Source organism: Pleurodeles waltl, chromosome 7 (genome assembly GCF_031143425.1).
Source record: "Pleurodeles waltl isolate 20211129_DDA chromosome 7, aPleWal1.hap1.20221129, whole genome shotgun sequence".
In the NCBI taxonomy this organism is placed as follows: Eukaryota; Metazoa; Chordata; class Amphibia; order Caudata; family Salamandridae; genus Pleurodeles; species Pleurodeles waltl.
In genome coordinates this window covers 299,687,314-299,700,915 of record NC_090446.1, presented here as the reverse complement: position 1 = coordinate 299,700,915, position 13,602 = coordinate 299,687,314, and the positions used below count along the sequence as shown (strand labels likewise).

General features: G+C 45.1%; 1 protein-coding gene across 4 annotated transcripts in view; it reads right to left on the bottom strand.

Moving 5' to 3' along the window:
• Nucleotides 1–13,602, bottom strand: part of LPIN3 (lipin 3) — a 426,254-nt gene that overhangs the window by 70,640 nt on the left and 342,012 nt on the right. For all 4 annotated transcript variants that reach the window (XM_069243720.1, XM_069243718.1, XM_069243719.1 and 1 more), the window contains exon 13: nucleotides 3,836–3,897. In XM_069243720.1, coding sequence (XP_069099821.1) covers nucleotides 3,836–3,897 — 62 coding nt within the window. The remainder of the gene's footprint in view (nucleotides 1–3,835; nucleotides 3,898–13,602) is intronic.

The window sequence follows — 13,602 nt, the reverse complement described above, 5'->3', positions numbered from 1 at the left end:
AGTTCAGAGAAAGCCTGACTTGGCAGATCAGGCTGGACTGTTGCTACTGGAGCAGGAAGTATGGGGGATTTACATAGTGGTGGTCTAATCTGAAGTGGCTTAGTGGACAAATAAACTGATGGGCTTCAATGCTACCCCGAGTGATTACCAGTGATTAGACTATTTGCAAGTGTTCTTCCCATCACCTTTTTGATGTGTCATATTACATCTCAATTAGGAAGGCAAAAGGATTCTAGCTGCCAGCACTCAATCTCCACATGTGCTGCTGCAGGGTCTGGGTTGGAAGTCATGAGCATCCTGGTGTGGGATCTGTTCTGTGTAGGATGGGAAGAGGTCAGCGATTGCTGTCCCAGATCTTTTATGTCCACTCTGGGGTGACAGCAAGCAGTAGTCTAGGCAGGAGCATCGACAGGCTCTAAGAGTAGCTGAACTTGAAGGCATGCCTTAGGTAACCAACCAGCAGGAAGAGTATGCACAAAATACTCCTGTAAACTACAGACCAATAGCAAACATATATTACTTTGGAAAACTAGCTGAAAAAGCAGCCAATATCCAAATGCAGGAATTTCCTGAAAGAAAAAAAAAAAAAAAAAAGCACCTTGACGATGCACAGGCTGGTTCTTTAGTCTCCACAAAGGATGATCTAAAGCAAATAAAAGTATATCGTCCACTTAGATGCTACTAGGCCTATGTGGTACTTACAACACAGCCCACCATTTAACCTACTCGACAGACTGGAGAATGTGGGCACCCAAGGAAAAGTCTTGGATTAGATTGCATACTTCCTATCAAGCTAGAGTCTCAGTAACTCACACTGTCTTGTGCCTCCGAACCCTGCCACTTGAATACTGACATTCCCAAACAATTAACCACCTGTGCACTTTTTTCGAAATCCAATTCCGATCTCTGCCTGAATAGAATCACTCGTTCTTGTTCAATGCCTTGTTGCAACACGGATGATGACACAGAAACCAACCTAAAATTCCAACCCCAATGACACCATAACATACAGACTGGTAACATGCTTGACTGTGATCAAAGTCTGGATGATCACTAACCACCTTAAGCTCAACCTATGCAAAGCCAAATCTTTAGATGTGCAAACTGGATACTGGCACAAGAGATCACGGCCTGGCTTGCAGACTTATGTTATGTTATGTGTATTTGTAAAGCGCACTATCACCTGGGAGGGTGTCCTGGCACTGCCAGCAATAGCACATCTGGCCTGGCTTAGGGCAGGTGAGTAGGCATCTGTTTGAAAAGCCATGTTTTCAGTTTCTTGTAGAATTTGAGAACTGAAGAGACTGAACTGATGTAATGGCTGGTCATTCCAGGCTTTTGGAGCAATGTAGAAGAAGACCCGAATGCCGGCTCTGGCTCTGCATATGCATGGAATGTGTGCGAGTAGGTGTCTGGCAGAGCAGAGGTGCCTGCCTGGTTTGTAGAATGAGATTCAGTAGCTGAGGCAAGCTGGCCCATGTTTTGTAGGGCTTTAAAGGTAAATGTGGGTATTTTGAAGAACCAGGCACGTTGGAGTCTTGAAAGTCAGTGAAGCTCCCTGGTGTGCAGTGTGAAGTGTGTGTGAAATGTGTCTGACCTAGGGAACTGCCAACACAAACAAAAAGTACTAAAACAGTGCTTCTCACACTTTTTAGAACCACAAACCACTTTGCAGCATGGCAAACCTTCGCAACCCTTCTAGCTTTAATGGACATGAAGCAGGCAATTTTGTATGTAATTAAAGTGTTGTGTGGCAGCGCATTGTTATGTACAGACAGTACATTTCCATTAAAATGGCCACTAAATTTGCAGAGACATACAGTTTTACTGACACAACCATATAGAACTGTATTGCACACTAATGATAAAAGTGGGAATCTGTTTTCAGTGAATATTTATTGGTTGTGATGCATCAAGAAAAGGTGTCTTGATTTGTTTTGATTCTAATAAAAACTTTGCTTCCATGATACTTCAAAATTCCCAAAAATTTAATTCATTTTTTCCTTTCTGAACTGCTGAATGTGTACAGTTCAGTTAATTTACTGGTATTCACATTTTGTTAAGTGTTGCAAAAATGACATCCTACAGTCATTCCTTTCATACACTCTGTAACCCGCAAGATTGCAACATAATTCACTTTACTTTTCTTTTTCAAAGCAAGAGGAGTTTGTAAACACAAATTGCTATGTTAAAAAATATAACAAGATAAATACAGAATTTACAGGCATCTTTGTTTATTGGTTGGACTTTCATGACCCACCAAATATCGGCTTGCGACTGAACCAGAGCTTGGGAAACACTGACCTAAAAGCCTCTGGGTCAACCTAGATGCAAATCTCACTCAGGAACTTCACACAGACGCTCTAGTCTCAACAGATGAGGTTATATCAAAAGATTTGCACTTACTTTGGCTGCCGTCTCTCTAACATACACTTCAAATATGAGAATGCTAATATTCTTGTTCCTCAAGTTTATTTTTATTATAGAAAATACACTGGATTAATGCTAAGAACTTCTAGACTCTGTGTTACACAACAGAGTGTAGAGGGTGTAGAGGATAGATAAACACTTGGCCCATAGGTTACAGAAATTAGCTGTGTCTGCTCTGTTTCTGTGTGACCCATTTCAAGTTTCATCGAGGGGTAAAGTGAATCACTCAAAGGTGGCCTCTATCTTTAGCTTCATTGCCCTTTGGCTCCTTACAGCAACTGAAGCAGAATTTGTATACTAAAGACTTGATCTGTCCTTTAATGCGATGGGCTAAGTGGACACTCCTTGTAGATGCAATGACATGATGGAAGCAGATACTTTCTGCAGAGGGCGTGTTTTAATTTCTACACCAAAACACTGGCTGGCTTTGTGACACATTTTTAAGAGAATACATAAAATGTGATTTGTGACAGAAGATATATTAAGACTGAAAACTATTAAAGAAAGTGAAAACTATTTGTATGAATTAAGTGATGGCAGGTTGAAGTTAAACTAGTTTCCTCAAGCCTACAAGAGCAACTTTGCCAGGTGTGAATATACTAATGGAGGTATATTATCATGGGCATATTCAGAGCACCAAAAACCAATGCTTTGACTGTCAAGTTAAAACACATCCCTTACACTACTTAGACTCCATTGCCAGATTCACAATTCACCTTATATGACAAGACAGAACTGTCAAATCAGCTGGCAGTAAAGAATATTACACAATACTCACTTCGTCATTTCCAGTGGAGAATGACAACATTAAACACGTTTTGAGATTTTTAATGTAGGAGTATCTCACTATGAAATTTACTATTTATTTGCAGTCCTAAACCCTGCTGTTTCTATCATTCAGTAGTAAAAAAAAAAAACTTCTGGTTTTGTGACCTTTTATACCATGCCCTTTTTATAAGCTGAGTGGAGTACGGTAAAGTATTTACTACACTCATAAATTATTACCCCAGGTGAGTACGTTTAGTAAATCCCTCCTATTCTGAGTTTATAACTAGAAAATGTGCTTCAACGTGAACAAAACCCAAACAGGCACACTAACAATAAATCAAAATCTGCATGTTTTGCCTTCTTCTGGGCTCATAGCCTGATACATTTTGTCAGGTTTGACTACCTGAATTTTTAAGGGGAAATTGCAAGGATGTGACAACTATCACACAACTCTTAAATCCGGTGTTTGCACTTAGGTCAGAATTTAGCACTTAACTAGTAATTAGGTAACATGAGAGATGTATATTTCTTAATGCAATACAAAAATAGAACTTCCAATTTCACCTAGAGTTTCAAACAGACTGTCTCATGGCCGCTTTCCTTTCTTCTGTCAAGAGGCTAAAGGTCGTTCACTTACCTCTGTTCAGGAGCTTCTGCCTTGAAACCTGCAGCCTCATTCTTCTCTGCCATGGACTGCCTCTAAAAATAGGAAGTGATGGAACATTAGTCTTTATGAATAGCTGTACAATTCTCCTTTCAAGATTAAAAATCAAGTTCAAATTCAGTCCATATTGTGCAGATATTCTGTACTTCTAACCCCTCCACAAGATGTTTTTAAAGAAAAGCCTGACATGGCCTTTGCTTAATAAAATGAGTGACATCATACAGAGCTACTCCAATGCTGTCAAGACTTGCACTGCAGCATTACATGCTTTTTCAGCATATGAGGGCCTTGGTGAATCATATTGAATTTGCACTTAACTGCACACTTTCAATGGCGTGAAGCCACTGCCTTATTAAAAAAAGCACAAAAGAAGATCAAACCTTACCTTCACGAATACTTATATCACTCCATACTGTTCTTTCTTGATCAACAACCACTGTTAACTAAATGCTGGTCCGTAAAGCTGTGCTACCACATTAAAGTTATGACTGGAACCAACAGCTAACCAGTTACTTTTGTCAAATGCTACAAGTGGATTTAGATGTTTTCTTAGTCCTAGCAGTAGAACAAGACGGAGGTCGAGGATGAGGGCTCAAACTCAAAGGTTTGTTTTTATTGAACAATCACATTTAGGTAGTGAAAGTTATCTTGAAAGGCTCACCAGGACTTTCAGGTGAGCCTAAACAATCAATACTCAACTGCTCTGCATAGTTGTGCCAAGAGTTTTGTTACTTACTGTGCATTTCAAAGAAACAAACGGGAACAATGATGTTAAGCTTGTCTTAGCCTAAACTTTAGCTATGCTAAAGCAAACAGGTGTTGTCTTTTGGCACTGCCTAGATTGAACAAAAAGAGCTGATGAAATGTAAAATGTTAGATTTATCTGTCCTATGTTGAGTGCAGAAAGAAATTGGCCTGCATGCTTCAGGGAAAGAAAGGGTAGGCTTCAACTTGCCTTCTTCTTGATATCCACAACTTCTAAGAACTCCACTTCCTCAGTGACTTCCTTGCTTAACATAAAATCATCACTCATTCTAATGAATATTTCAATTTATTTTCACACTTCCTACTAGGTACTAAAGAAAGTAATCACTAGTAATTATTTAACCCTGCACTGGTCCTCCTCTTAGGATCATTGACTGAGGCTCCAGCTTCTTAGAATGTTCACTCTGGTTTCGTTTTCTGTTCTGTTATTTTTTTTAATCTATATTGCTCTCAAGTTCTTTCTGCTCTCTCTCGCTATGTTTTTTTCTGTTCTTCCTGGCTCCGTTTGCGTCTTCTAATCTTTCTTGCTCTGTTTCTGTGTCTGTTCTCGCTTGCTCTTTTATGGTCTCTACTCTGTTTCTGTTTTCACAGAAACTGACCACCCTTTTCAGTCTCTCACATTTCTTTTTCTGTGTGCCCATGCTCTGCATTCTCTAAACGTTACTCTCACTTGTACCTGTTTTTCTTTGTGTTCTATCATTTTCTGTTGCCTGTCATTTTGTGCTATACTCACCTGCTGCTGATTTTCTGTTGCCCCATTCCATCTCTTTTCATACGTTGATGCGCCAAATACACATCAAAGGCAAGCCTGTGAGCGCTTGAGCTGCATCTAGCCCAGGAATGCTTGTCCTTCCCCCGAACAATAACTATCATGCCATGCTTGCCCTTCCCTCTTGTACACGCTTAACCCGGGCCATCGCTTCACACGCTGCCACTGTGCCTCATCATGCTACACAGAAGAAGCCTTCATCTGCTCCTCCTGTCACCACACCTGCAACACCTGGCGTATGATACAAACTTACACTACATGCCGCAACGCTTCAATCCCCAACTATTTGAACGGACTCACAGCAACACCACAATCTCATGCTTGCTGCTTAACCTTAGCTCACTTGGAAGACATGCCACAGCAGTCAAGGACCTGCCCTAGACCTTTGCACCAGACCACCTATTCCTGAGGAAACAAGGCTCACCTCGAGTCGATTCCAGGCATCTCCATGGCTGCCACAGCAGTCAAGGACCTGCTCTAGACCTTTGCACCAGACCACCTATTCCTGAGGAAACAAGGCTCACCTAGAGTCGATTCCAGACATCACCATGGGTGCCCTCATCGGATACAAGATCACCAGTCGAGAACGAAAACACTAACCCAGAGGAGGTACAGCCATTATTTGCAAGGTCTCTTACAGATACACAGCCCTCACAGATGCTAAAACTAACTACATAAAGCACCTCACCTTCCAACTTCAGGTCAATGCCAACTTCACCCTACAAGCACTCTGATCTACCATCCATCTGGACCATGTACCAACTTCACCAAAACCTTTCCAAGATTTGTGGCACCACTTCTGATCAAATTAAACACCTTCATCCTCCTAGGAGATTTCAACTATCATCTAGAAGGGCACTCCGACCCCAACTCATCAGTCCTCTCGAAAAGTCTTGAGAACCACAGTCACATACAACACATAACAGGACCCACGCACTCTGGAGGGGCACATCCTGCATTTAATTTTCTTCAGTCTTCCCAACATCTCCATCCATCTCCATCAACACACCCACTACTCTCATTTGGTCAGATCATGCCCTCATACGTTTCAAGCTCGACATCCAATACCTCAGGAAAAAACCACTGCAGGCACAGCACACTGACAATGGAAAAACGCATCAGAAGAGGACTGGGCAACCGCCCTCACAGAGAATCCTCCCGACAGGCAACTTACAGGCTCATATAAAAATCAAATGGATCACCGCCTGCGCAGACACACTGGCCTCCTCAAACAAAACCAAGTCTCTAGTTCACAGACCCAGGCCTGCTGGTACACAAAAGAACTCGGGATGCCCACATGACGCTGCAAGTAGCAGGAGGGAAAATGAAGGCTCAACTTAAAATTTATAAAAAATAGACAGATTGACGTACAAATCCACCTCATGGACACATCACCAACACTAAAGAAAAAACCTTGCGGACAGCATTAACACAAGCTCCAGCAGCAGCAAGGAAATATTCTCTATTGTGAAGGAATTCTCCACCACGATGGCCTCCACCAACAACACCACCTACTCCCAGGAGCTCTGGAACAACCTCTTGAATTCTTCTACAACAAATCAAAAACATCAACAAAAACTTCAAGGACCAGTTTAACCCCAGTCACCTCACCGCCAGTCTACCGCTCACTGAAACCAAATACACCCTGGCTACTTGGGAAACAAACTGAAATCAAAAATACCATTCACTCACAACATGTTCAATAAAAGTTGCATACCCATGCAAAGTACTCACCCAGATTATGAACCCCTCTTTCAACACTGCCACTTTCCCATAGATCTGGAAGTGAGCAGCCATCAACGCTCTGTTTATGAAACCCTCAGGTGACTCTATCACACTCACTAACTTCCCCCCAAATCACTCCTACCCCAACTAATCAAGAGCATTGAAAAAGCCTACAGAAGGTGCCTCACCTGACATTTTACCGACCACTAAGTCCTCGACATCACACAATCAGGATTCAGACTCATCCACAGCACTAAGATGCTCATCATTGCAGCAACCTATGACATCCTGAGACAGAGAAGGGATGACGACCCTCATCCTTCTCGAGCTTTCTGCAGCATTCAACACAGAGTCATACTCAGTCCTGATCCAACATCTACAGGAGACTGTTATCCAGGGGCTCTGCACCTTTTTCACCAAAAGAACCTAGATGGTCAATTTGCCACCACACACCGCAGAGACTTGGCAACTCTGCTGTGTGCTACCACTTGGCTTCTTCCTCATCCCCATGCTCTTCAGCATAGACATGACATCTCTCACATCAGGGGGGCTTGGTTAGAGGCAACATGGCGGACGTGTTTGAAACGGCTCCGCATAGACACCCCATTGTCCTTCAAAAGTATGGGCTGAGCTTGCCATCAAGCAAGCATAATCCTCCTTCTGGTGTGCCTAAATAACAAACTCCTGCCTTGCCAAGTTTGTGAGTCATGCGGACTCTCATTGAACCAGGGGACGGTCCAGAACGGTACTCGCGTGCCACTGTGAGCAGGCCAGCCAGCTGGAAGAGCATTGTTGGAGCTGTAATCGGCCTAGGCTGACTACACTACGTTGCGCTACTTGTTGCCAAGAGGGTGGTGGGCATAGCTACAGCACACGTAGAACCTCCAAGCAATAGTGGTTGCGGAGGACCTGGGGGACCGCTGGAGGTGAGGCCCGCACATGTGAGGTGAGACATGCTTGCTGCAGTCTTAGGGAATGCACCGCTGGCGAGCAGTGACCATGTGCGGAGCACAGGGGTCAGGTTCGGGCCCAGGCTCCTTGGGAACACCCGGCTCGCTTGTACCTGGTGCTGAAGCGCTGCCATCTATGCTGACTCTACTGCATGGCACTACTTGTCAGCCTGGGTGGCAGCCATAGCTAAAGCTGATGCAGCACCACCAACAGTAGTGGTCAACAGTAGCTGAGAACCGGGGCAGGAGGGGCGCTGGTGGCGAGATCTGCACCCGCGAACTACTGCTGCTGGACCCGGAGCAGAGGTGAGGCGCGCCTGGTGCAGTTTCGGAGGATGCACTGCTGGTGAACAGTGACTGCGCATTGAGCACCGGGGTCAGATGCGGGCCCAGGCTCTTTGTGAACATCCAAACTGCCTACCCCTGGCGCTGAAGGGCTGCCGCCTGGGCGAAGTAGCCATGAGACATGTTGTGGGGAGCCGATGGAGGGCAGGGCAGCACAAATGGCTTGGGGTGCCCCCGTGCCTGCCACTGATTTCCTGCTCCGACTATCATCATTAAGGCGCAGATTGATGAGCCCTTGCTCTCACTGATTGTGCCTGGTAATATCTGATGCCTGGCCTCCAGCTACTTTCACAAACAGACTTCATTGCACGGCAAGAACAAACGGGTGGGTCCGGCCTGGGAATCACTGTAACCCATACAGCGTATGACCTGCTGCAAGCATTCGCTCACAACAAGACTGAGAGACTTATTTTATGGTGTCCCAGCGAAACCCCTTCATCCGTGCAGCATGTGCAAAAAGCACGATACTGCCACACTAGCCTCACACACTACATTTACTTGCTGGTTTGGCCTTTGCAGCAGGAATCCTTTTTGTTGCTTGCGTGGCTGCTGTTGCACCTTCCCCTCTCCGCCACAACGACTAGACATGGGAAAATCCAGGCTGGGCTGCGCTCCATTCCCCCTCACCTCATCTTACTGACCGCTCTCCTCAGAGGTGGAGAGGTAACAAAACATCTATAGGGCCTTGATACTGCATTTGCAGACCACCACCGGCTTGGAAGGGGCACAACAATACCGACAGACTCTTTGGGTATTCTCTATAACCTTGCACCATTCTTGAAGCCACCACCACCCTGATCCAGACACTTCAAGTTGCACTTCTTCTTTCCACTTCACCTTATGCCTAGTGGGACTGCAACAGGGAGATCACAGGCAACTGATCAACATGTTACCTCGTGCCATGGTGTTTTGACCTCAACATCAGTGCCTCCATCAGATAAACAGGAGTTTACCGAAAGCCCTGCTTCCCTGGAAGCCAAATTGGATTCCGTACTTGGCAATTGAACAATTCCGATACTCGTTGGAACCAAAAACTGACAGTCGCATCGGACCTTACCCTGCTGCATGCAAACCACTGGAAACTCATAGAGAAGGTAACTGCAGCAGAACAAACCCTAGACACAATACAACCGAAACTCCACAGTATATGATCCTATCTGCAAAGCCTTCTGGAGCATGTACACACTCTGGACAAACGTGATGATGATGCAGAGGGGAGATCCCGCAGAAATAATATTTGTGTGGTGGGACTCCTGGAGGGAGTACAGGGTCATGGCACAGTTAAATTTGTGAAATCTTGGCTGCATGCACTGCTTCCCCCAGCATCATTGTCGCAATTCTTCTCAAATGAAGTAGCTCATCGAGTCCCATCACGCAGACACCCGCCTTCACCAAACCCTTTTCCACTCATGATTCGCTTTCTACAATACCGTGAAAGGGATGCAGTGCTGCATGAATCACGCCTTCTTTCTGAGGTTCATACAGACAATACCAGGATAATGTTTTTCCCAGACTATACAATAGCGGTACAATGCCAGCATAGCCCCTTCCAAGCTGTGAAACGTCAGCTACGGGAATTGGACTTAAAGTACTCTCTCCACTTTCCAGCATGACTGCGTGTGGTCATGGAGGGCACTACCCACTTCTTCACTACTCCAGATGACACATGGAAATGGCTGGAAGCATCTAGACTCGATAGAAAAGGTCCCCTGACTTCGAGCAACCAATGCAGACACTGAGGAGCCCAACCAAAATCCTGTTGTTCTTCTGAAACGTCCCCTGGCCTAGAACAAATTATTGCAGAATGCTGACAGGCCCTTAAAAAAACAGCTGCCATCACTGACATGTTCCGCTGTTCCAGACTGTGAAACATCAATCGTCTGATGAAGAAGGCTCTGTTGCCACCTGGCCCTCTGGATCTGATTAATGTCCCCTACCACAGGACACCCCACAAACATCAGATTTTGTCAATTGATTACTCCTGGACTATGACTCCCTGAATTGTGCCACAGCCCAGCATACGTCCTAAGATATACTCCTACACTTGAATCAGCCCTGCACCCTCCATACTGTTGTCACAAAGTGGCCATCCTACTTGTCCTGACAAGGGCAATGATGCACTCTCGTTCACCATGTAGAAATGTGGCCAACTTTGGTGATACCAGAAAACAATCTGGCCCCCTACAGGGCACATGGATACCACTTGGGTACCAGGCGCCAGAACTTCCCCGAAGACCGGGGGCTTCCTTCTCACGTCAAATACTGCAACGCTTTGACCTAATGCACATCTGCTCCCCGCCAACGTTAAATATGGGTGGCCACTTGTTCTTGTTCGCTGCCCTTTTGGTATTAGTTATGTTAATGATTGCATATATTATTATTTGTTTGATTTCTTACATATTTCTGTTTTGCAGGAGACACGAATACGTTATCATTTATACTGCTCACACATCTGACAACCTTGTTTCAGTACACACAGAGGTCCTCTGTACTACCACTGCCAAAAACCATGACATATGTGGTAGTGAAGGGATGGCTAAAAGATAGGCAAATACTCATCGGTAATATATATGCTCCTAATACTGACCACGCTTCCTTCTTTCGCGATTTTTTTGATGCCCTTACCCAATGGAGTGGGATCACCTGGCTCCTGGGAGGCAATTTTAACATTGTTTTAGATGCAACACTTGATCGCTCATTTCCCCCTTTACCTCGCACAGCAGCAACTTCCAATGCTCACTCTCTCAAGAATGGACCATGCAACTGGAACCTACTTAACATTTGGCGCTCTCGCAATGTCTCCACTAAGGTCTACTCCTTTTACTCAGCCCCACACGGCCTACATGTTTGCATAGAAGATTGCTTTACACCACTGACTTTGCCCAATACATAACACAAACCGACTATCTGGCCCACACTCATTCAGATCATTTCCTGCAATATCTGCAGCTGGATTGGGACATTGGTCGTCCTCCGGTCCCCATGTGGTGGCTACAGCCGGCGCGCTTGAGGATCCTGCATTTCGGGAGTCCATTAATCACATAATCACTGAATATTTCGAACTTAATGAGGGCTCCGTGAGCTCACGTTTCACGGAATGGGATGCATTTAAGGTGACCCTTTGTGGTCACTGCATGGGACTGACCTGGAATATACGCAGAAAGCTGGATGGGGAGGTTTTGGCAATAGAACGTCATCTGCTGCATCTTGAAAAAGAGTCAATACGAGACCCAGGTAACTGACCGCTGCAGCTCTGAAAGAACACTCAAAACTCCTAGAAAGGATACATTGTCTAAACTATACAGCACACTCAGTCAAGGCGCAACCCACAGCAGACAGGGCTGGCTCCCTACTGGCCTGGTTGATATGACAGGATAGACCTCAGTGCCCCAAAGAGGCATTTCGAACAGACACAATCCCACTGCTTACACACAGTGGGACATACACAACACATTATATTGTCATTAGAGCACTCTATATCAATCTGCTATGACATCCTCCATAGACATCAATGACTCATTTCTATCCACGCTGTCACTGCCTCAAGCCACATCGGACCAGAGGCTAGTACTTAACAAACCTATCACCTTAATGGAAGTTCAAACTGCCATTAAAGCCCTTGCTACAGGGAAAACCCCTGGTCCGGACCGACTACCATCAGAATTATATTCGGCATATGCACCACTACTTGCACCCAAACTACATGCACTTTACATAGAGGCGCTGAATACTGTGTGCCTCCCAGATACATTATTCAAGACGTTTCTAACCTCATTGCACAACCACATAAAGACCCTACGCATCTTCATTCTTACAGACCTGTGCCGCTGTTGAATTCGGACTATAAAATATTGCCCAGTATTGCCCCTGGTCCCCACTCTGGTCCATGAGGACCAAAATAGATTTGTGCCTGCCCGCAACACATCACTTAATATAAGGCAATTCTTTCACATACTAAAGCATGCCCGTTGCAGTGGCCCCAGGCCAGCTGCATTGTGCTGGATCTGGAGAGGCCATTTGATTTGTTAGAGTGGACTTTCCTGCTTCAGGTTTTGACAAAATTTGGACTGGACTACAGATTTATGCAAATAGTACATCCATTGTATAGTCCGCCCATAACCAGAGGAAAACAGGGCCCCTTATGTCTACTCCCATAAATATAGAGAAGGGCACAAGGCAGGGTTGTCCTCTGTCCCCTCTTCTCTTTGCCCTAACTGTAGAACCCTTGGCGATCGCTTTACGAGCACAGGGCCTTGACTGGGGCATACTATAGATGATGGTAGACATGCAGTGTCCCTCTATGCAGAGGACCTCCTTATTTATCTACAGGACCTATCTCACCGTCCCACTTCCATAATCACCAAACTCTCCACCTTTGCATCAATGTCTGGCCTGTGAGCCAACTAGTCTAATTCATGTATCTTCCCATATATAGCTTCCATGCCTAACCCTGACCTGCTCCCTGCCGTCCCTTCCCCACTCTGAGGACCAGACACTTTCAGATACCTTGGGATTCAGATTTATCACTCGGACGTTGATCTACTTGACGGGAACCTAACACGGGCCACAATGTCTTTCAAATCTCAGACAGTTTTCTGGAAGACGCTAGCCTTATCAGTGATAGGCCGTGTTGCCGTCCTAAAAATGGGTTGCTTTACCTCGCTTGCTCTACTGTTTCCCGAATCTCCCATTATATGTCCCTGCCTCCTTTTGTTGTTCATTCGAACGCACCATCTGTGAATGTATTCAGTACAACTCTCGATGTAGAGCAGCACTCACTAAATTATACAGAGCTGCATATTAGGGTGGCCTGGCACTTCCTAACTTCGAAAACTACTACCTAGCGGCCCAGCTACAGAGGGTTGCCCATTAGTTAGCTTCCCGAAATCTAGCTGACACGGCCACCTTATCCCCATCCTGGAGCCTCTCCGATATTTTTAGCTTATTCTACGCTTGTGCTAAGCATCCTGTGCCCTGGACCCAATTTCTCTACGTAGCACACCGTTGCTTCTGCGGAAGCCTATGTCTCACTAAATCCACCGGCCATTTCCCTCACGTGGCCCTTGTACTACATAACTAGGGGAATTTTTACCATGGCACACTGCCGGAATCCATATTTTGTGCAATTTATATGACAATCATAATCTCCTCACATATGACGCCTTAACGGAAGAGACTGGGGTACT